Source organism: Hordeum vulgare, chromosome 4H, assembly GCF_904849725.1.
Source record: "Hordeum vulgare subsp. vulgare chromosome 4H, MorexV3_pseudomolecules_assembly, whole genome shotgun sequence".
Taxonomy (NCBI): Eukaryota; Viridiplantae; Streptophyta; class Magnoliopsida; order Poales; family Poaceae; genus Hordeum; species Hordeum vulgare.
In genome coordinates this window covers 288,907,035-288,931,458 of record NC_058521.1, presented here as the reverse complement: position 1 = coordinate 288,931,458, position 24,424 = coordinate 288,907,035, and the positions used below count along the sequence as shown (strand labels likewise).

Genomic DNA, 24,424 nt, shown 5'->3' with positions numbered 1-24,424 from the left:
CTGCTGATATTCTTGAGAGACTTAATACTCATGAATTCCAACAATCTGAGAAAAGAGATCTCTATGGGACAAGCTATGGGAGATCTCGTGCACTAAAGGCAAACGCAATTTCCTCATCTGAAAAGGAAGAATCTTACTGTAGTATTGGTGACCCTGAAGAACTTGGTCAGGAACTTGCAATGCTTGTAGGGAAATTTCAAATGTCCTCCACACGAGGTCAGTTTGGAAAATCTTCAAGTGGAGATATGAAGAAATTAGAATCTTCATCCAAGGAATACAAGAAAAGAACTTGTCACAAATGCAATAAATCCAGCCATTACATTGTTGATTGTCCTCGCTGGGTAAAGGAATCAAAGAAGAATAAGTACAAAGATGGTCATTCTGATGACTCGAAGAAAAAGAACAAATCCTCAAAGTATTCATCTTCAAAGTCCTCATCAGACAAGAAGAGCAGTTGTAGAAAGGCTAGGGCTCGTATTGGCAAGGAAATGGACTATGAGGAAGAATCAGAAGAAGAGGAAGAAGAGGAAGGATCTGAGGAGGAGTCAGAGTCTGGTGTGGCAAGCCTAGCTCTTGCCACCGCATTCATCGGCAAGTCCATCTTCAATCCCGAAGAAAGTGATTTCATCAACAACACTAATGATTGCGATGACGACTCTGCCCCCACCTATTGCTTCATGGAAAAAGGTGCCAATCTACTCAATCATGCTTCCTCGTCTGATTAAAGTGATGAATCTGATGATCATCAGAAACCTAGCTATTACAAACTTGCTAATATTGCCACTAAGCACAAGAATGCTATTGAAAAGCTTTAAAAATTGCTAGACAAAAGCGATGACCTTTTGAACAAGGAAATGGATCGGACACAAACTCTCACTAAAGATTTTCAACGTTTCCAATCTAAGTTTGAAAGCCTTCAAAGTTGTCATGAAACACTCTTAGCTGATCAACAGAAACATTCTTATGAATTTCTTCAAAGAAAGCAAGATCTTGAGAAACTAAGAATGTCTCATGATGATCTTCAAAGGGAAAACAATTATTTGCTTGCTCAACGGACCAGTTCCGCTCAGGAAGAGTTCATTCCACCATGTTTGAAATGCATCCATCGTGAATCTGCTAATTCTTCACCTGAAAATTCAAATGCTTCTATTGCTGCAAATTCTTCAACAATATTTATGGTCACAAATTCCTCACTTGAGGAACCCACAAATGTCACTGACGAAAATGCAAGGTTGAAAGAATTGTATGTGACAAGCATATACAAAAGTCTCAAAAGGCATCAAACCCTTTGTGATGTGCTCAAAAAGCATATTCCGAATAGAAACCCTAGGAAAGAGGGTATTGCATTTGAAAAGAAATTGAATGCCGATGGATCATACTGAAAACCTGAGCACTATCCCAAAATCTCATGGGTTGCTGCAAAAGGACCTCCTGTAGATCCATCTACATTATCTGGCTTTACATGTGAATCCTCATATTCCTCTAGTGAGTCACATGGCTCCAACTATAAATTGTTCAAAAATCAGAATGGTGAAGTATTTGGTAGATACATTGGAACTAACTGCAAGAATAGACCACCCTTGAGGAAGAAAATCTTCAAGTGAATGTCCTCATGACACCGCCTAGGAAGAACAAGAACCCCGATCAAATTCCTCAAGTGGACCAAAGTCTTCACAAGGATCAAATTCCTCATATGGTCTAAATTCTTCTCATACTCGTGTTAGTGCTTCTGTTATGCAGGGAAACTACAAGGGTCATGATTATGTGCATTATTATTCAAATCATCATATTCATAAATCCTCGAAGAATTTATGTGCATATGCATTAGAGTACACTAACCCCCTACTGTGAAACGAAGTGCTTTAGTTTCAGTGCCTAAATTTTCATATGGTGCTCGCGGAATGATAAAATCTTTGCCACCCCTTCAGATGTGGGTGGTGAAGAAATTGAACTAACCATTTATGCAGGCCAGGTCTCCAAATGAACTTAACATGCAATGAATTTGCTGGAGACCTGAGGAAATGCTCGGAAGGACGCAAGCTAATCATGATGAAATTATAATCCCTTCACACGTCCTTCGGTTATCTTAACTCTACAGTGTTTGATAATATTTAAGTCTGGTGAATTTGATATCATATTCTTCACTCTGAAGCATATGAGATGGTAAGTTGCACTAATTCATCTGCAGGATGATACCCCTAAAGCCACAGAGTGGGTTCTCGAAAGTGGATGTGCTAATCACATGACTGGTGACAAGAATCTATTGATGGACATTCCATTAACTCCATCGCACGTGAAGAATATCACCTACGCAAACAAAGGAAACGCAAGGTATTGGGTCTAGGTAAGGTTACAATCTCGAAGGACCAACACAAGGACAAAGTCATGCTTATCGAATCCCTTGGGTTCAACCTCATATCAGTACCAATGCTTTGTGATCTTGATATGATTGTCATCTTTGGCAAATATCGATGCATAGTCATCATGGACTGACAAATCCAAAGTCTTTGAAGGCTTTAGGAGAGGAGATATGTATATATTTGATTTATGTACAGGTCCACAACCAGCCACGTGTCTACTTTCAAAAGCCTTAGAGAGTTGGTTATGGCATCGACGACTTGGCCTTGCTGGCATGAGGAACTTGCACACTCTTGTGAAGAAGAAGCATGTCATTAACATCGAGGGCGTCAAATTCCTCAAGGATCATTTGTGTAGGACTTGCGAGTCTAGAAAGATCACCAAATCCAAGCATCTCTCGAAGACTATCATGACCACCACTCGTCCCTTTGAATTGCTTCACATGGACCACTTTAGCCCTTGTCATTATGCCACAGTAGCCAATGTCACATCTCTATATGGCTTTGTCATTGTTGATGATTATTCACGTTACACTTGGGTGCATATTGTCTCTTACAAAACTGAAGTGCGGGAAGTCTTCAGATGATTTTCCTCAAGGGCATCGACAAATTTTGGTGTCAAGATCAAGAACATCAGGAGTGGTAATGGGACTAAGTTCAAAAACACTGGTCTTCATGATTATCTTGATGAACTAGGTATTACTCATGAGCTATCTGCCCATATACTCCTCAGCAGAATAGCGTCGTGGAGCGCAAGAATAGGACTCTTGTTGTGATGGCTCCCACTATGCTTGAAGAATATCACACCCCTCCTCGGTTCTGGTCTGAGGCAATCAACACTGCCTGCCACACCGAAGGAATCACACCATAAGGATGTGAAGCTTAATCTTCGATATCTAGCTCACACACCAACGCTTGGATTATTGTACCCCAAGGGCTCAAATCTTCACCTTGTTGGATATTCTCACTCGGACTATGCTGGTGGTCGCCTGGACCGCAAGTCAACATCACGCACATGCCATTTCCTCGGACGATCCATAGTCTATTGGTCCTCGAAGAAACAGAACTGCATGTCATATTCCATTGTTGAAGCTAAGTATATTTTTGTTGGTTAGTGTTCTGTTGAACTGTTGTGGATGAAGCAAACCCAAAAGGACTACGACATCAAAGTGAAGAATCTGCCACTCTACTGCAATAATGAGAGTGCTATCGAGATTGCTCACAACCCGGTTCAACACTCAAAGACCAAGCACATCCAGATTCGTCATCATTTTCTTCATGATCATGCACTCAAGGGCGACATCTTCATCAACCACGTGAAGACTGAAGAACAACCGACTAATATCTTCCCTAAGCCTTTGGATGAAAATAGATTTCGCAAATTGCGGTGTGAGCTAAATATCTTAGAATCTTCAAATGTTCTATGAAAGGACACACATCCTAATACTTATTCAATATTGATGACTTGGATGTGCAACACATGAAGTAATGTTTTTGTTCAATCAATGAAGACTAACCTTCTAAATGTGAAGAAATTAATGAAGAATTTGATTATCAGAACCGTACGAAAATTGTACGCGGTCTCTGAAATCATCATTCTTATAAATTTTTGCAAACCAAAGTTGGGATTCTTATAAATCATCATTGGGTCACGCCACCAACCAAAGTTGAGATTCTTCAAAATTAAGATTTTTGCAAACTCTTCAAATTTTTCAAATTCCTCCAGTTCTCAACTTCCTAAAAAGTTCAAATTCCTCAAACTTTTTCTAACATGCGGTCTTCATTGACTATATATATATATATATATATGGTGGGTCTATTCATCTAACACCCTTAGGAGCTTATTCTGCTAACACAAATTCTTATTCTGCTAACACAAGTAAACTGCACGACCTGAACCCATCGAACCCACCCAAACAAATATGCTACATTATCCCTGCCACCCCACCCCACTCCTCTCTCTCCCACGACCACCACCCTTCCAGCCCGCGAGACTGCCTCCCTCCCCACACCGTCGTCGCACCACCTCCTTCCCCGCACAGCCGCCGCCTCCCCCGTGCCCTTGAAACCACCGGCCACCACCCTCATCCTGTGCCACGTTCCCCTCCTCCAGATCCACCATCTTCTCGCGCAGGGCGTGCCACCCCATCCCCACCCCACCTACTTCTTCCCCCAGAACCACCTGCCCTGTGGCCGGAACCACCTCTTGCATGGTCGTCTCTGCCTCTCTCCGGCAGCCGTCGCCCCTCCTTCCCCACCTTCTGCTATCATACCCCACCCAACATGTGCCAACATTCCCGCTATCCTTCTTCTACGCCACCCTGATGGACCCCACCGTCAACATCTCCCCCTCCAGCCTTCTCCTCCCGGCGCCACCGCATCAGCTACCTCTCCCGAGGAGGACGGATTCCGTGATGGGAGGGTGTGTCTAGATCTAACGTTGGGAGGGGCCGGTGGTTGTGCGTGTGCCCAGGTGCACCTCCCCGACGGTGCCACACCTTGTGTATGGAGGTCTCCCTGTGTCGCGCCTGGGGATGCCAAGGAGGCAAGGCTCGGAGCATGCCGGACGACAATCTTCCGTGCCGCTGTGCCGAGCGGACACAACATCACCACGGTTGAGCCGCCCTCCTCTCTCTTCTTTCTTTCTTATTCGTCCTCACCTCACCCTCTCATCTCTACCTTGTTGCAGGTGCCGCCATGGCCGTCCTATAGGGTCTCACGTCGGATCCAGCCGTCGGCAGCCAGATCCGCCACCTGCATCACCGTGTCTTGCGACTCGAAAGCCAGAGACGTGCGTCCCTGGCGGCTTGCAGTTTGCTAACATAGGTTGTGAAGGTTCTCGCGGGTGTCGAAAGCATTGCACTCATGTGTTTTTTATTTTTCTGCTCATCGACAACCATGGTGCTGTCCACAACTGTTGTGGACGCGTAGCACAACTCTGTCCAGTGTTTGCTTTTTTCACCTTGTGATGTAGTTGTTAGGAAATATTTCTCCCTACGTGGTTTTGGTGATTGATGACAATGCCAGTGCGGACTAATCGTGTGCATTGAGCATTTCAAATAATTCATGACTAGGCACAAGATGATTCAGTGCCCCTCGGAGTCTTTCAAAGACGGTTGCTTTCTACGTTTCTCTTTGGTGGATCTGAGTCATAAGAAAGCCGTACTATTAAGAGGGGGTCCTCTTCGGAAAGGTTTGGGTGGAATCATCATGTACACATTTCTATTGCACCACCTTTCCCTTGCTTCAATGGAGATCCAACATGTTTTTTCGTTGTATGTGCAAAAGGGCCAGCGGTAGTACCGCTGGTGCCAGCGGTAGTACTCCACTCATAGCGGTAGTACCGCTCTCTGAGCGGTAGTAGTTTTTTACTACCGCTCTCTGGGTGGTAGTAACGCTCTCTGGGTGGTAGTAATTTTTTACTACCGCTCCATCGGACTTTTTGCGCATCCTTTTGCCTCAGCAGTGGTAGCATGGTAGTAATTTTTTACTACAGTGGTTGGTGAACTACTGTGTGGTAGTACCGCTCCTAGCAGCAGTAGTACCGCTCCTAGCTGCGGTAGTACCGCTCTGCTCGTGTTGTGAGTGGGGGTAACGGTTGGATTTTTTCCACCAGTATATAAAGGGGTCTTCTTCCTCTGGAAGCTCACCTCTTACCTCCCCAATCTCCATTGTTGCTCCAAAGCTCATTTCTCCTCGATCTCTCTCCCTAGCCAATAATACTTGTTGATCTCCTAGGGTTTGGTTGAGAAGGCCCTGATCTACACTTCCACCAAGAGATATTTGATTCCCCCACTAATCCCTTGCGGATCTTGTTACTCTTGGGTGTTTGAGCACCCTAGCCGGTTGAGGTCACCTCGGATCCACATTCCATTCTGGTGAAGCTTCATGGTCTTGTTAGGAGCCTTCAAGCTTTGTGTGGAGATAGCCCCAACCTTGTTTGTAAAGATCCGGTCGCCGCCTTCAAGGGAACCAATAGTGGAATCACGGGATCTCACATTGTGTGAGGGTGTGAGGAGAATACGATGGCCCTACTGGTTTCTTGGGGAAAATTGTGCCTCCACACCGCTCCAACGGGGACGAACTTCCTGTCAAAGGGAAGGAACTTTGGTAGCACATCCTCGTCTCCACCGGTTCCACTTGCGGTTATCTCTTACCTCTACTTTGTACTTATTATTGTTGTAGTGTATTCCTTGCTTGCACTTGTTGTCTTTGTTGTTAGCATCATATAGGTTGCTCACCTAGTTGTTCATCTAGAGAACCTTTTGTTGCTAACCCGAGTTTGTTAAGAAGAGCTAAAAATTGGTAGTTGCCTATTCACCCACCCCCTCCCTCTAGTCAACCATATAGATCCTTTCAATTGGTATCAGAGCCACGTCTGTTTATTAAGGGTTTCACCACCCGAAGAGTATGGTTGCTGACTGTGGGGTTGAGCACAAAGTGCCCGAGGGCGTGGAGTTGAGTTCGGTCATAAGGGCTGACTTGAATGAGGTATGGCCTCACTCAATATGTCCATGACGACCCAAGTCAAGTCCATGCTTACAGAATTGCTTGAGAGGATGAAGAATTCTCAAGAATAAGAAGAGGAAGATGATGGTTGCCCCGAACACACAAAGTGTGCTTATCACGAGCACATGCCTCTTTCATCGAGGCAATTTTGGGGCAACAAGAGAAACTCAAGGCCCAACTTCAACAGGAAAAACTCAAGCGGGTCCAAGAACAAGCAACGAGTACGGACATGCTACAATTGTAGCAATGCGAGTCACTTTGTGGAAGATTGTCCTTATGAGAAGAGGGAAGACAACAGGGGCAAGCTCATTCGCATAGACAAAGCCAAGTTTTTCCCAAGCAAGAACATATTCACCAAGAAGACTCCTACAAGGGGTTTGGTGGCCCATGAAGAGTACACCTCCGATGATGACGAAGATGATACAGGCCGTGAAGGCATGGCAATGGCTACCGTGGCCATTGCCACTTCCTCCCCCAAGGTGTCTCTCTTCGGTGCCACCAACGAGAACCTCATTGCCAAGTGCCTCATGGCCAAAGGTATCAATAAGTTAACCCCCAACATCAAGACCACTATGACTACCTCTCCTTCATTGTTAGACTGTGTTGATGATAGTGAAGTAGTGGAGCTTGATGAGAATGAGTTTGACAAATTCCTGCGTAAGATCGAAGGTGAAACTAAGAAGCACTTTGTTGCTCTTTTGGAACAACTTGGTGAGGCCAATGATCTCATTGAGAGTCATGAGGATACTACCTCCAAGTTGGTGGGACATAGTCATGATTACGCCGATGAGATTGCGGAACTATCCATTGCTCTAAAAGAAGAGTGTGATCTTCTTGTGGCTCTTGAGGAGTCACACCACGTTGATCATGCTAAATTGCAAAAGGATCTTGATCATGCTATTGTTCTTACCCATGTGCTTAAATCCAAGAAAGTTGCACTTGGGATTGGACATCATAGACTCAAGGAAGAATTTGACACAATTGAGAAGCCCACAAGGTCTTGAAAGGTGTTCATTCCTCTCTTTAGGAGTCTCATGATCAACTCCAAGTAAACCTAACCAAGTAGATTTCTACTTGTCCTCCTTATGTTCTAATTATAATGCTTGAGCTACTAACCCTTGTTGTTAGCATGTGCATCTTGTGGAGGAGAATGTTAAGTTGAAAGAACAACTCGAAAAGGGCCTTGTGTCATGCATCCAAGGCGAGAAGAACCTAAATGACCTTTGAGAAATCAAAAGGAAGTTGTAGGAAAGAAGGGACTTGGGTTTGCACCCAAGTCTAAGAAGAAAAAGAAGAACAAGACCAAGCTATCTTCCCCTCTCAAGGACATTTTTGTCAAAGAGGGTGAGAGTCCTCATAAGAAGATGAAGAACAAGGAAGGGGGTGATAATGCCAAAAAGGTCAAAACCACCTCTACCAACAAAGTCGGCGACTTTAAACCCTCTTATGTTTTATGCCGTGCTAGTGATGGGCAAGTTTATCCTAATTTTTTTGGTTCTAATTGTGAGTACATTGAATGGGCTATTTGGGTTCCTAAGACCCTTGTTTCTAACACCAAAGGACCCACTCAAGAATGGGTACCTAAATCCAAGCATTGGTCTCTTGTAGGAGTTTGCTTCCGATGGAGTGCCATGGTTACTCGAGAGTGGAGCCACAAATCATATGACCGGGAGCAGGACCTGGTGGTGGATGTGCATCCAATTCCATCTACGCCCACCCATGTCCAATTTGCTGATGCCTCAACATCTAAGGTAATGGGATTTGGCAAGGTGGTCATCTCTCAAGATTTATCTATAGAGAAGGTCATGCTTGTTGAGTCCCTTGCATACAATTTGATTTCCGTTTGTCAGCTTGCAGTTATGGGCTTTTCCACATTCTTTTATCTTGATACCGTGGCCCTTTTGTGGATCAACACTCTTAAAGTAGCCTTTGTTGGACGTGTCGAGAACGGTCTCTATGTGGTGAATTTCCAGAGCGACCTACTAAGATCGTGACATGTCTAATGGCTAAAGTTCATGTGGGTTGGCTTTGGCATCGCCAGCTAGCTCATGTCAATATGAGATCATTGCAAAGTATCCTCGAAGGGGACCATGTTAGTGGACTAACAAATGTGAGTTTTGCTACAGACCATGCTTCCAGTGCTTGTATTAAAGGAAAGCTTCATGAAACAGCTCACCGTCCCACAACTATCATCTACACAAAAAGGCCTTTGGAGCTCCTTCACTTGGATCTCTTTGGTCCTCCATCTTTTGATAGTCTTGGGGGAAGAAAGTATTGCTTGGTGATTGTGGATGACTACTCGAGATACACTTGGGTATACTTATTCAAGAAGAAGAGTGAGACTCAACAAACCGTCATTGACATTGCAAATGAAGCTCAACGTCAACATGAAACAAAGATATTGATGACTAGAAGTGACAACAGCATCGAGTTCAAGAACTGCACCTTGAATGAGTTCCTTAGTGACGAGCGGATCAAGCATCAATATTCTTCACCTTATACCCATCAAAAAAACGGTGTGGCTGAGACGAAGAACTGGTCGTTAATGGACGTGGCAAGAACCATGATGGTGGAATTCAAATCTCCATACAATTTTGGGCCAAAGCCATTAACATCGCATGTCATGCATCCTATCGGATCTACCTCCGCAAAGGCTTGAACAAGACTCCATATGAGATTCTTACCGAGAACAAGTCCAACCTGAAGTACTTCCGGGTGTCCGGTTGTAAGTGTTTCACACTCAAGAAAGGTGTTCGTTTGCCTAAATTCGAAGCTAGGGCTCATGAGGGCATATTAGTTGGTTATGCTACAAACTCTCATGCTTACCGTGTTCTCAACAAGCCCACCGGACTCATTGAGGAGACGTGTAACATAGAGTTTGATGAAAATAATGGCTCCCAACTAGAGCAAAGTGGTCTTTGTGATGTATGTGATGAAATTCCTCCTCAAGCCATAAGAAGAACGGGGATTGGTCAAATACTCCCCATTGAGGAACCCTTTGTGGCCGAAGGAGAAGGAAAATGCTCTACTCAAGTGGATCCATCACCCTCGCTATACCCACATGCTTCCGAAGAACAAAGTGAAGGCCCTCAACCCGATGAACAAGATCAAGGACAAGATCAACCTCATGAAGATGGTGTTGCACCAAATGATGTCCAAGATCATGCTCAAGACTCCGAGTTTTCTCAAGATCAAGTGCAACCACAAGATCAAGGGCAAACTACTGCGCAAGCTCAATACGGTGCTCAAAATAATCAAGAAGACGCTCCTCAATTACCTAGTAAGGAACTCTTGGAGCGTCACGCCGCCAAGATAACTCACAAGCTCCGGGTTCAACACAAATCTTCAAGAATGTTCTTAGAAGCTTCAATAACAGGGTTACTACTCGTCAACAATTATCAAACTTTTGTTTGCATCACGCGTTTGTTTCGTGTGTTGAACCCCAAAAGGTCCATGAAGCGCTCGATGATGAGGATTGGCTTGAATCCATGCATGATGAACTTAACAACTTCGAGCGCAATAAAGTTTGGGAATTAGTGGCAAGGCCAACGGAGGAACATAATGTCATTGGAACCAGATGGATCTTCAAGAACAAGCAAGATTAAAATGGTGTTATTGTTCGAAAGAAGGAAAGACTGGTGGCTCAAGGCTACTCCCAAGTCGAGGGTATCGACTATGGTGAAACCTTTGCCCCTGTTGCTGGTCTTGAATCTATTCGCATGATTCTTGCATTTGCTTCTCATAATTATTTCAAAATGCAACAAATGGATGTGAAGAGTGCATTTCTTAATGGTCCCTTAAATGAGTTGGTATATGTCAAACAACCCTCGGGATTCGAGGATCCCAAGCTCCCCACTCATGTATAAAAACTCAAGAAGATATACTTGGTAAATAACGAAAGGCCTATCCTTTTGCCGGGTGATTTGTTCTGTTGTTGCCGCCTTAGTTTCGGCTACCGGTGTTTTATTCCATACTGAGCGATCCTAACACGTTCGGGGTTGTTATGGGGACCCCCTCGATAAATCGTTCAGTGTTAAGACTTGTCTGGCACGACCCATCTGCCTACTTTTCTTTTTCTAGGTGTTGTGCATATCTGGGATCTGTGTATGCATGTGTGGATCTACTGTGTTTGTGGTGTAGCCGTGTGTGTGTGGATATGACAGTGGGCCCTCTGGACCCACATGTCATCCAGTGAGGGGCCACTCTGAGGTGGGTCCCCTCCTCATAATATCTTCCTATTATTTTTATTTTTGTTTGTGAATTTCCTTGTGATAAATAGGGCATATTTCCATTTCTGGAAATGTCCGGATATGGACTTGCCAATTTGGGCTGGCTCAAGAACAGTTCTTGTTCTTGACTATATGTTGTAGTTTGATCGTGTGCTATTTTTATTTTGCTGTTTTTGGAGTTTTTCTGTATGCAAAGATGGCACTATAATATATGGATTTGGGGTAGAAGAACCTAAGGAATCCAAAGGTGTTGTTGGTTTATGATTTTGAGCATTCGTGTAGAAAGTCCCCTTATGGTGAGGTGGCAATAGTTTTATCGATGTAGGGTTATTTTATGTGCTTGTTTGGAGCAGTGCATACATGCACCATATTGTCTGCATCATTTGTTGCTGGTGTTTATTAGATGTTTGTTTCTTTTGGGTAGTTACCTGGGCCGAAAATGAGTTCGAGGAGTCTGGAGAGTTCGTGCAGGAAGAACAAGAGCAGTTCCAGTCTACAGGCAAGATGATCGTGACCTTGACACCGTTTCTACCTTTGTTTTGCTTAGTGTTATGTTTCCTTCATTACATCTCCGCTGCCTACCACATGATATATAGGCCATCAAACATTCCCATGAAACCTCAAACACCTCCCCTCCTAGCAAATATTGTTTGGCTAAGTTAGGCTTGCTCAACCACTAATTGTTAGCGTTGCTAGTTGCAGGTGCCAGGTGGTCCATGTGAAAACATGGGCAATTTGATATCATCTTATATAATTGTTATTTAATTAATGCACCTATATACTTGGTAAATAACGAAAGGCCTATCCTTTTGCCGGGTGATTTGTTCCGTTGTTGCCGCCTTAGTTTCGGCTACCGGTGTTTTATTCCATACTGAGCGATCCTAACACGTTCGGGGTTGTTATGGGGACCCCCTCGATAAATCGTTCAGTGTTAAGACTTGTCTGGCACGACCCATCTGCCTACTTTTCTTTTTCTAGGTGTTGTGCATATCTGGGATCTGTGTATGCATGTGTGGATCTGCTGTGTTTGTGGTGTAGCCGTGTGTGTGTGTGTGTGGATATGACAGTGGGCCCTCTGGACCCACATGTCATCCAGTGAGGGGCCACTGTGAGGTGGGTCCCCTCCTCATAATACCTTCCTATTATTTTTATTTTTGTTTGTGAATTTCCTTGTGATAAATAGGGCATATTTCTATTTCTGGAAATGTTCGGATATGGACTTGCCAATTTGGGCTGGCTCAAGAACAGTTCTTGTTCTTGACTATATGTTGTAGTTTGATCGTGTGCTATTTTTATTTTGCTGTTTTTGGAGTTTTTCTGTATGCAAAGATGGCACTATGATATATGGATTTGGGGTAGAAGAACCTAAGGAATCCAATGGTGTTGTTGGTTTATGATTTTGAGCATTCGTGTAGAAAGTCCCCTTATGGTGAGGTGGCAATAGTTTTATCGATGTAGGGTTATTTTATGTGCTTGTTTGGAGCAGTGCATACATGCACCATATTGTCTGTTGCGTCATTTGTTGCTGGTGTTTATTAGATGTTTGTTTCTTTTGGGTAGTTACCTGGGCCGAAAATGAGTTCGAGGAGTCTGGAGAGTTCGTGCAGGAAGAACAAGAGCAGTTCCAGTCTACAAGCAAGATGATCGTGACCTTGACACCGTTTCTATCTTTGTTTTGCTTAGTGTTATGTTTCCTTCATTACATCTCCGCTGCCTACCACATGATATATAGGCCATCAAACATTCCCATGAAACCTCAAACACCTCCCCTCCTAGAAAATATTGTTTGGCTAAGTTAGGCTTGCTCAACCACTAATTGTTAGCGTTGCTAGTTGCAGGTGCCAGCTGGTCCATGTGAAAACATGGGCAATTTGATATCATCTTATATAATTGCTATTTAATTAATGCACCTATATAATTGTTAAAGAACGAAAGGCATATCCTTTTGCCGGGTGATTTGTTCCGTTGTTGCCGCCTTAGTTTCGGCTACCGGTGTTTTATTCCACACTGAGCGATCCTAACACGTTCGGGGTTGTTATGGGGACCCCCTCATAAATCGTTCAGTGTTAAGACTTGTCTGGCAGGACCCAACTTTGGTGTTAATTTGCTAATAACTTAATAATAAAAAGCATAGGGAATAGCTACCCCGAGGATTTAATCAACAACCCGGTCCAGTGCTCCTCATGAGTGTTGGTCCAAAATGTACTGCCTACGGGGCCACCGCGAGGAAACTCGAGGTTTAGTTCCCGTAGCTAGTTCCATCTGTCGTGTCCTGAGAACGAGATAAGCGGCTCATATCGGGTTTGTCGACAAGTCGGGCGGTCTTGTTGGACTTGTCTTACCTTAGCGATATATCTTGCGCATTGGGATTCCGGTGAGACTTTGGGTTTTCTCAGAGTTGAGGTTTTCCTCTAAGGAATCCGATGAGATCATGAGTTTCGTGGTAGAGGATTACTTTGCGAACTGTGGTAATTTGTGATGGACTAGTTGGAGCATCCCTGCAGGGTTTAATATTTCGGAATGTCGTGCCCGCGGTTATGTGCCAAACATGGATATTTTATTAACATCCGGTTCTAGACAACTTAAAGTAATTCTAATAAAACTTGCCAACTGAGTGCGTAACCGTGACTGTTTCTTTCAGAGCTCCTTCTCTGATCGAGAACACGGTGGGGTTATGAATGACGTAAGTAGGTGTTCAGAATCACTTAGTGATCAACCTAGTCTTCGACCGTCTTACGTAGTCCACCATATGTTAATTTTGTTCATTGTAAGATAGCCACCATATATGTTTAGGATGCTGCAAACTCAAACACTTAACCTACCTCACCCATTTAACTTAGTTAGACTCGATACCAATGTCATGAGATTGCTCAGTCCTCGTGGCTCACAGTTTACTACAAACACCCACAGGTACAGGTACCCCAGATGCAGGAGTTCCCAATGACAGCCAGCTGAAGTGGGAGTTTGATGAGGACAGCGGCAGGCTGTATGTGACTTATCCCGAGGACTAGAGGTTGTGGTCGTGATCGTGGGCCTAGCATGCGGGGTATCATAGCTTTTGTCGTTTATCTTGTCCGTGGACGGACCCTTCCATGTTTTGAATAATGTATGACTGTACGACTATGTACTTTATCAGATGGCAAGTGTATGCCCTACTTGTCACTCTTTCTGTTATTTATATTGCTATGATTATCTTGCTTGCGAAACGCGTAGATGCGCCTCTTTTCCCTTTTGAGGCTTCACCCCCAAATAAGGAAAGGGCCGCATCTTAGCGGTTACATGGGGCTTCACGCTCGGATCCGGTTGACGCGCGCTGCCGATGTGATGCGGTGGTGCTGGCCGTCCTAGGCTGTGCGGGTGGCATGGCAGATGCGCGTGCGGGGTGGACGTCGTTTGTGGTCGTCGGAGTGTGGCTGGAGCTGCTGCTCGGCTGGGTGGTCGGGCCGATTTCTGGCGAGGTCTGGTGGTGTGATCCGGCCAGCGTGGTGCTGGGTGGGGCTCCGGTCGGTTCTGACCCCATCGGGGGGCTGCCGTGGCTGGGGGTCGTGGCGGTTTGCGTCGGCCATGCTTTGGAGGTCTTGTGTTGTCGGGGCGGCGGCCCCGGATTTGGTGGTGGTGGCTTCGGCCAAGGGGCGCGAGTCTGGTCATGATGGATCGTGGGATCCCGTGGTCAGAATGAGGTAAGCCTCGGCAACTGGTGGTTGGTGGGCGGCGGTCGGTGGCGGCAGGTGTTCGGCGCAGCTCCAGGAGAAATCTTTGCTCCGGTCTTCATTGGAGCCGGCGACGGCGACGCTCGTGGACGTCGTTATCTTTTTTGGAAGCGTCGTCGTGGAGGTTTGTTGCTCCTCCCTATGGCCTGAGCTCCGGAAGGAAACCTCAGATCTCGTGGATCGGGTGATGGAGATGTCATTGCGTCTTTTTCCTTCTTGGGGGCATCGCCTCGAAACCGGCTACGACTGGGAGACTAGCATATTGCGGCATCTTCACCGTGGTTGGCAGCATCTTCGCCACATGGTTTGCTAAGGTGGGGCGCTGCTTACTGTTTGGCAATGATGATGGCGTTGCGAGGAGATCGGGTCGCGACATGGACTTTGGTAGTCGGTTGTTTCCGACTTATCCAAAGTGGTCTTCCGTGGGTTGCTTGGTTGCTTGAAGTCGGAGCTGCGGTGGAGCAAGTTCATGCGGTGACGATGACGGGCGCTCGGTGGTCGTTTGTGAAGGACACGGTCGGCGTAAGTCCCGCATATTTCCCTTGTGATACTACTTGTCAAGGTCGGAGTTGTCGGTTACTCGCGTGTGGTTATCCGGTGGCATGTGCTGTCGTGGTTTCTTTTCAGCTGTTTACGAGATGGCTTTGATGTTGGAGCTCGATGGTGAAGTCGGAGTCACTCGTTCGAGGCAACCGGTGATGACGATGACGCTTGCGACTCCGAGACGGATGTCTTTCTACTTTATAGCTTCAGGTCCCATGTCAGTGGCCATGTTGACCGATGATGCCCATGTCATATGGGTTGTGTATTATATCGGTTTTAACCCGGTTTTCCATCAATTAACCGAATAATTCTCTTCTTCTTAATCAATGAAAGTGGCAAATCTTTTGTCTAGTTTCAAAAAAAAAGTTACTTATTCAACTTCGTCATCATCATCGTCAAAGTCAGAAAAGGATCAAAGGTTCTTTATTCAGCTTCGCCATCACCGTCACTAGACAATGAACAACTGAAACACCTAAGCTACTATGGTCTAACCTAAAGCTACACGATCCACATGCGTAGATCCGACGAACCAACTGACGGCGGCTAGGTACACATGTGATTATCCCAGCTGTTAAACACATTAGTACTACAGAGGGAGTACATAATATGCAATCACAGAAGCATCGACCGACGCAGTATCCAAGATTCAGCCATGCCAAACAGAATACCTGAAGCAGATGGTGGGGTTGTTCTAGATGCGGATTTCTTTCTGTACACACAGACGGAATTATGCAGGCATTTCTTTCTGTACACACAGACGGAATTATGCAGGCGGTCTACAACAGCAAACCAGTCATACATGGCAATATGGCATATCTAGTCGCAAACCTTTAGCCCTAACCCACCATATGACCGTTTCGAAATGACCTAGCCCAGATTTGCCTGCTATAGATCAGGTTTCAAAATGAAAATGCCCGCTAGCGTACAATACCCAAATCTATAGAAAGTAGACTAAAGCAATGCCAGGCAACATCTGTCCAGATGACAGCCTTGTTCAAATAACTTGGTCCTCCATGGTTCCACAACGCCGAGGGCTTGAGGCAGCCATTTGTTCAGCAGCCAGACAAAATCAAGAGCCATAGCCCATGTCCCAATACGACAGCATCCTATTAGTAGCAACAGGCAACATCCTGCTTCATCACCATTCTTCCATGCTGCACCACTACAAGCAAAAACCTGCAGACATCAATTTGTTCTCTTTAGGCTTGTCTCCTCGGATCATTGGACGGATTCGGACCCCTGATCCTCCCAAACTGCAAATTATCTCTAGATCTATCACCAGGATGCCCCACGTCATTGGACAGATTCCGGTAACTACCATTTCTCGCAACAGGGTTGGGATGGCCAACCTCACCGGCTGTCATGCCCATCCTGGGTGCCGGAAGCATGTCGAAATGCCTCGGTCTCGGTCCACTAGTCCTCATGTACCTTGTGTTGCTTGAAGAATTCAGGCCCCGGGCGTTTGAAAAGTTGTTCATAGCTAGGAAGTCACTCGGGATGCTGCTCAAGTCCATGAAACACTTCCTCGCCTTTGCATCTGCTACCAGTGCCGCCCAATCCTCTGACTGCATGAGGGCATTGGCATTACCAATAACCTAGAAAACAAAACAGATATATTAGTACGCCGGCACAAAACTAGCAGCAAAACAACATTAGTACATTGCTCTTGATGCATATTTTAGTTAGGAGGACGGAGGGGATACCCATAGAGCTCTCCTAGCTCGAGTAAGAGCAACATTCATACGGCGTATATCTGCAACAAAACCGACACCGTGGTTTGAGGCACGGACACATGACATAATAATCACATCACGCTCCTGGCCTTGAAAAGCATCAACTGTGTTTATGTAGATATCTTTCCCTTCCTCGGTATTCATAACTTCCGCAAATTCTCGCTGAAGACACTTCAACTGCAACTTATAAGGAGTGATTATACCAACACATGCTCTCTTGCCACCATTAGCTCTCAGGAACTTCTGAAGATGCTCATACAAACACAACGCAAACTGTGCTTCATGGACATTCTGGTATGAAGATGACCCATCTCTATGGGACTCACGTCCATGCGAGATGTCATAGAAAATGTAAGGTGCCATTAATGCATCTCTATAGAATGCCTCATCGGGCAAGTTGGCGACACTTTCACTATCTGTAAGGTGGCCTTGGTAGAAGTATCTTGATGGAAATTCACGGATCTGGGGATGCATCCGATATTGCACTGACAGCAAAATGGTAGGGCAACCAGCTTGCTGAAACCTCTCGAAAAGGCTCCTGCTGTAGAGTAAAGTTCCAGCAGCTTTGCTAATAACAGTGGCAGGGAGCTGTTGTGGATCACCAACCAAGACACATCTAGCTGCACCAAGTGTAAGTGGAGGGAGGACTCCTACTTCACTGGCCTGAGCAGCCTCATCAATAACAACCATATCAAAGCCATGACTAAGGGCAGAAAATAACTTGCGACCACTGCTTGATACTGTAGTAAAAACAATTTCTGCTTCACTGGCAAAACTAGCTTCCAGACTAGCTCTAGCATCTTCCAGATTGAAGTTTCTGCCAATACGGAACCTGCTTTCTAATATCAACAGGCGTGACATCTCAACCAGTACTTTATCCCTGCTTTCCACAGAAGCAGCAAGTTTCTGAAGCAGTATATCACGGTTACGATCCCTTTGAGCAAGCATATCTGGATCTACTCCAAACGAACCCTGAGATATAGCAGCCTCTGCAACCATATTAAGTTCCCTCTGCAGAAGTGCTATCTCTTGTGATAGCTGTTGTTCACGGACTTTTAGTTGATGCAGCCACCCAATTACTTCCTCACGTCCCTTCATTAAAAGCTGGTCCGTCCGTCGCTCAACTGAAACAGCTTGTGCAGCACGGGACTGTGAATCAACTCCAACACGGGCAACATCAGGGCGGTAGACCCTCATCTCACCATCTATGAAACCACGATCTAGAACACGAGCAAGCAGCTCATCTGTTGCAGCATTTGATGGGGCACAAACAAGCATCCGCGGTTTGGGGCAAAGCTTGGGAAGAGTGCGGAACAGGTTCTGATTCATGCTCTGCAAAACTTCATCCATTGAGCCTGCGGCAACAGCTTCTGAGGCGCTGCTACCACTACCAGCAACTTGCTCGTAACTTTCAGGAGCAAGCTTTTTTAGCAGAGCAGCATAGTAATGTTGATACTGAACAAGATGAATAACATTTAACATTCCCCAAACAGTATGAGTTTTCCCTGTCCCTGGAGGACCTTGTACCAATGTGAAAGGCCATGGTTCTTGTTTCTTCACTACTCCATTGCCTGTGCCAGCAGCTGTATGCATTGCAGCCCAATGAATTGCTGATAGCTGAGGCCCATTGAATGTATGATGGAGATGACAAGAAAAATTTGGAGTGAAGCAATCAGGCATCGCAGGTGGCTGCTCTTGGTACTTTGGGAAGTGTTCTGGACTCGGCTGAAGAATTGCATTTTGCATCTAATGGAAAGATTTCGATCAAAACCAACTGAAAAAATATTAACCAAGAAATCCAGATAGCATTTAACTAAGTACAGACTGTATATCACCTGCACATTAAGACAGCGGAATGCGTGCAACGCAATATACTCCCTCTGTGTTGTTGCAAGAGAACCGAGACCAGTTAGATACCAGGTGCTTTGAGGTTGAAGTTTCCCTAGAACATTAGTCCCACTGTCGCAAATACAACACAAAAAGAATAATAAGACGACTGATACAGAATTCGGTTAACAAATGTATAAACAATAGATAAACAGTCAAGTTATAATGTTCCTAACATCAAGCAAAGTTAGCAAAGAATATGACTTGAACCTATCAACCTACCAGCTAAAACCCAAAAATAAATATGCCGATGAACCTTATGACAGAGCAAGTTCGGATGAGTGACGTTTAGCTGCGGTGTAGCTTAAATCCATCCAATAGGGCAATATGCTGCTATGGTTGTAAGCATCAGGTATGATCTAGGAAGCAACAATGAGTTGCAGAGCAGATGTTGCATGCATGTCCAAGAGTTCAATTTACCAGTGAGTAGAAAAAACTGCATTGTTGACAAGTAAACGTAGATACAGAAAAAACTATGCCTAAAACAATAAATTTATCTTACAGAAAATCTCATTTATTGTGGATACTATATGCATGTATGATGAGAGCAGAGTGAAGTCTTAATGAGCAAACACCATCCGAGATAGTATTAACTTTCAGAGTGGCAGATTGTTAAAGAATGAGCATTCACAATGATAAATACATTTGCAAAGAACTCAGCAAGGCTCCAACAAAACCAAGTTCAACAAGCACTAGTTCAAATGCATCCAATATGTGGTTAGCAAGCTAAGAAACAAATAACAGTGATATCGGAAACATCAGATTACCAGCTAGAATCAGACGGGTTTCCAGCATAAAAGCGGACAATTGCTCCAATGGGATCACGTGTATCAGTAGGCATATGGCGCCGGACTCTACCAACAAGCCGTCCACACTCTGACTCGGCATCTTTATATGAACCAGCAGTCTTCCTATTAGAATTACTTGACTGTGGAGCTAAAAAACAATGAAATGGGTAAATAAGCGGAGTTGTTAAAACACTTTCTCGAGAGTAAAATATCTGCTCGCTTAATAAACTACTAAAAGAAGAGTAAAGTAGAGCCACCTGAATCAGGCCGAGGGAATGACAAAACTGCAACTTCTCCTTCTTTAAAAGTCCATTTATATTCATGTGCTGGTAGAACAAGAACATCATACCACCCTGGACACATTAATCATGATTCAGTCAGGTGATGATTGCATCAAGAAACGAGAGTGCATACTACAGAACATGCCATGAATAAAAAAGTGGAAGATATACCTCTTTCACGCCTATCCACGGTTCTAACGCGCACCATTACATGTGCATCCCTTGATACAACCTCAAGAGATTCCTCATAAGAACTGTGTAGCTGAGCTCTGCATTCCTCAAAAAGCAAAGGCTCAAAGACTCTAATGTACTCCTCAGCAGATTCAAAGCTTCCAGGAACAGATTGAAGTTCCGACTCCTCTGCTTAGATAAAATGTGCTTTGTTAAATTACAGGCACACGCGCAAAAATAGTCTTTTCATCAATGATGAAATACTCCCTCCATCACAGTTTATAAGGCGTACACGTGTATCTAGGTCATCAATTTGACTTATATAAAATATATTGTTTAACATAAAAATTATATCATTAAAAAATAGAACATCTAAAGTTTCTAATGATATATTTTTTGTAATATATGCCTCTTATTAAATTGATCAAATTGACGATCTAGATACACGTGCCGGACTTATAAACTGAAACGGAGGGAGTAGTAAAGACGCAAAATAAAAAGTGCCGGCGTCAATAGCGAAGCCACACTATGGCTGTGTAGTCAATTGACTACACAGCTTTTGATCAAAACCTTCTAAATATACAAGTAAAATTTATCCATAAATTCAGAAATACTACAAGATTTAGAGACGAATTATAGTTGACATCACAGGTTTATTATTCTGGCACCGCCACTGGCAGGCGTATCAAACATGAGAACACACACAAAAAAAATTGAGCAGACTAAAGCAGTGAGTTGTATAATTGTTCAGATTAAGCAAGCACATCAAACATAATTCATTCTCATCGCACAGCATATAATTTTCCAGATTAAGCAACTGTATTCAACCGTGTTAATTAAACTAAAGAGATCCAAAAGAAACATGGATAATGTAGGAGAACTAACCTGGATTATGCCAGAATTTATCACTTGTCACTTCTTGTAGAAGTCGTTCAACAGATGTGTCATGATACTGTGTATTATTTACTGAAGCTTCTTTCTTGGAAACAAGAGACCTCTTGTTGGCTCGTTTCTGATCTGCCGTGTTCTGCCCTGTTACATCTTCTCTCTGAGAAGAGACTGGTTGGCCCTTGAACTGTTTGGAATCCATGGTTTGCCTCAAAGTGGCCTGCCTTGGTACAGATTGTTGGTGCCCATCTGAAGGGGGTACTTCAGCATTCAATTTCTTTGACCAGTTCGGAGATGTCAATTCAACATCAACACTGCAATCTGCATTTCTATTACTTGGGGTGGCAGAATTACTTCGTTCTGAACCCATCATTTCAGATTGCCTCTGGTCCCTGATGGCCAGCTGGTTCTGTGTTCCTGCAGCTACTTCGCCAGTCCCACAAGATTGTCTCCTGGGGGTTGATATTGTCATTATACCAGCTTGCTTTGCATCCTCGTCATTAATTATCACAGTTTGTCTGGCTCGCTTTTTACCAAGCATTGCTACTTTGTGTTCATCCAATTTAGATTTCTTTGGAGGATTGTTAGCAAGCTTCAAAGCATAATTGGCTTCTACTCCTCTAATACCCTTTGACCTGTTTTGCAGGTCTAAAGCATCCTCAGATTGATTTCCTTCACATTCAAAAGTTTTCAGATTTTCTAACTCTGTGGGATCATGAAGCGCTGGATTTCTAGGCGCATCAGCCATTTCGGTGTCCCAAGGGTCAGCAGCAATCCCGTATTTAACCACAACACCAAATTTAACAAGGACCAGGATCACTCTCTTGTGATTCTATTTCCACATGGGTAGCTGCAGTACCAACCGACTTTGCTTTGTTGCTGGATCACTACTTCCTGCAGTGTCAGAAGCACCACGTGCACACTCAGACCACTCTCCCTCTACCTTTTGAAGTGCTTGTGAAACCTGATTGGATGGATCAGCATGCTCTGAGTTCTTAACAGTCCGAGTCCTGGATTTTAAGATACGCAAACACAGAGGTTGAGTAATCTTCGTATAAATCAGTATGCAGTACCTTCATGGTTCCAATCCAACCCTAAATTTTTATTACTCTGCTCACTAAACTATAAAGAGACATCTAAAGACAAATCTTCGCGGCATCAGTGTTCTTGACCATCACTAACAGTTCACCTCTTTCCTCACCACTGCTTACATACAACAATCATAAAATAATCAAACCTGTTTTGACCATTGTCACTAAAGATCACATCACAAGATTATGTACATATAAGAAAGAACATGAACTGATGAGTTTAGCTAGTGTATCAAAAATATCAATAACTGAGAAGCTGCGCAAATTTTCCCTTATATAGCCTACTACAAAGTCACAGGTATCAGCTGCTTCGATTGGAGGAAGCCGAATGTGGTCCTCATAATTTGGTGAAAAGGCAACAGTGGTCAAAGGTATCAGCTGCTTTGATTGCAGGAAGCTGAATGTGCTCCTCAATAGCTGACTCTTAATTTCCCATGCAGGATGCGCAGTGGATATGGAAGATAGGTTGTGTAACAGATGGTTAAGAGAATATAGTAGTACTAACTAAAGCCTGTGATATTCTACATATTATTTGTACTGCTTTCTTAATCTTTAAAATATAGGGCAAAGAGCTGGCATGTGCTAAGGGCTTTTAAGTATCTGGAAGAGATCGATTAGTTTGCTATCTTGGTTGTAGCAAAGCTATCAGCTACAACAAGATTATTCTTTTCAGAGTATAGTTAGCTATAGTAACAATAAGAGAAAAAAGAAGAGAGCATCTATTAAGCTGGTTTTCTGCTTCGATGAACCGAAATACGAAGAACAGCCAGGGACTTCAGTAAATTTTCAAATGAATTGGGGCACTATTTCATGACAACACTCTTAACAGAACCATTTTTCTACTGAAATTTTTCAAACAACACTGTTGCTACTGCTAGTTTCAGTAAACAAAGAAGACACATGCAGAACCAACAGGATCTGGGACATTTAGCCGAAGCAAAACATAGAGAACAAATTATTGGTAGCGAGAAATATGAAGTTAACTAGCACGATCCATGGCATAGCATGTCACCCGCAAGAAAAACAAAGAAGCATAATGAAGGATGTGTTCCCATTTCTGCAGTGCCACATAGTACTATTGTTGGCAGGATACAGTAACTAACTGTAATGAAAGTATCGTCTGCCATCGTCGAGAAATTCGTTTGCATGTATCCGGCAATACTAAGAGGTAACCCTTCGGAGGAGCCGATCTGAGTTCCGAGTGGTCACAGGCAATAAGAGAGGGGAGGAGGAGGCGAGGCCGGTGTATGCGTCACCTATGCCACGCGGGGTGCCGGAGTATGGTGAGCAAGGGTAGACCTTGCCGTCGGCAGCGTCGATGAGTTCACGTCCGCGCCTGCAGTCCCCCTCTCCACCTCCGTTTGGCCCTCGCCGCCGTCGACCTTCCAGCTACGGAGCTACCATCCGAGCCCTCACCGATGCGCCGCCACGACCGCCTCAAGGATTTCGACTTTTTCTTTTTTGAGGCAACGAGGATTTCGACTGGAGCAGCGTGGGTTGGTGTCAATTTTTTCTGAATCGAACCCGTCCTCTAACCAGCCCGTTCAGAGCAAGTACGATAAGGTGTAAGGATTACAATACTATATTTTTACTGAGTTGGATGAGAGAGAAGAGAAGAGAGAAGGGAAGCGGGCTCTTCCTGAAGAGCCAACTCTAGCACGTGCTCCTAGGTGCTTTGTGAGAATGAAAAGTGGGTCATATATGATAAAAGTAGTACTCTTTTCTAGCTAACTATTGTATAAGCTAGCTATAAGGTGGGCTATAAGATGGCTTATAGCCAGCAGTTGGCTATACTATTAACCATGCTCTTAGGGCAACTCCAACACGTCGAGCTAAACAGACAACGATTTTCTCCGTTTTTCGTCCGCTTGAGTCGTTCGTCGATATGTCCGTGTTCATTTTTTTAAATGGTCAACACATGCATCCAACGATAAGTAAGTGGGAAGCAGCACTGTGGCAATATAATAATGGAAAAAACGTGGGTGAAATGTGTCAGCGAATTAAATAAGCACGCAGAGGTGGATGGATGGTTGTGTGACAAGTCGGCCACGCCGGCCACATGCGGACACAGAGAGGACGCGTGCGTCCGCTTTGTGTTTGCACCGACGCATTTCAGTCTCAAATTTAAGCCAGAAATGAATCGGCTCGGACGCAAAGCGAACGCGTTTTGAAAATGGGTCCGCGCATTGGGCCATCACTTTTGTTCGCGTGGATTCAAACGGACGGCGGCGTACGAA

The 24,424-nt window shown here is 44.4% G+C and overlaps 1 protein-coding gene across 2 annotated transcripts; it reads right to left on the bottom strand.

The window, feature by feature from the left end:
• Positions 1 to 16,072: 16,072 nt before the first annotated feature.
• Positions 16,073 to 23,716, bottom strand: LOC123448520 (probable helicase DDB_G0274399). 2 transcript variants are annotated; one of them, XM_045125435.1, is made up of 8 exons: positions 23,444 to 23,716; positions 21,094 to 22,106; positions 20,209 to 20,397; positions 20,014 to 20,109; positions 19,736 to 19,904; positions 18,917 to 19,040; positions 17,052 to 18,827; positions 16,073 to 16,943 (listed from the first exon to the last, which is right to left on the bottom strand). In XM_045125435.1, exons 2-8 carry the CDS (start codon positions 21,842 to 21,844, stop codon positions 16,548 to 16,550), a joined length of 3,501 nt encoding a protein of 1,166 aa, XP_044981370.1. In that variant the 5' UTR covers positions 21,845 to 22,106; positions 23,444 to 23,716; the 3' UTR covers positions 16,073 to 16,547. The 2 variants fall into 2 exon arrangements, with proteins under 2 accessions (XP_044981370.1, XP_044981371.1); XM_045125436.1 differs by having other exon boundaries at positions 23,487 to 23,716.
• Positions 23,717 to 24,424: the final 708 nt, after the last annotated feature.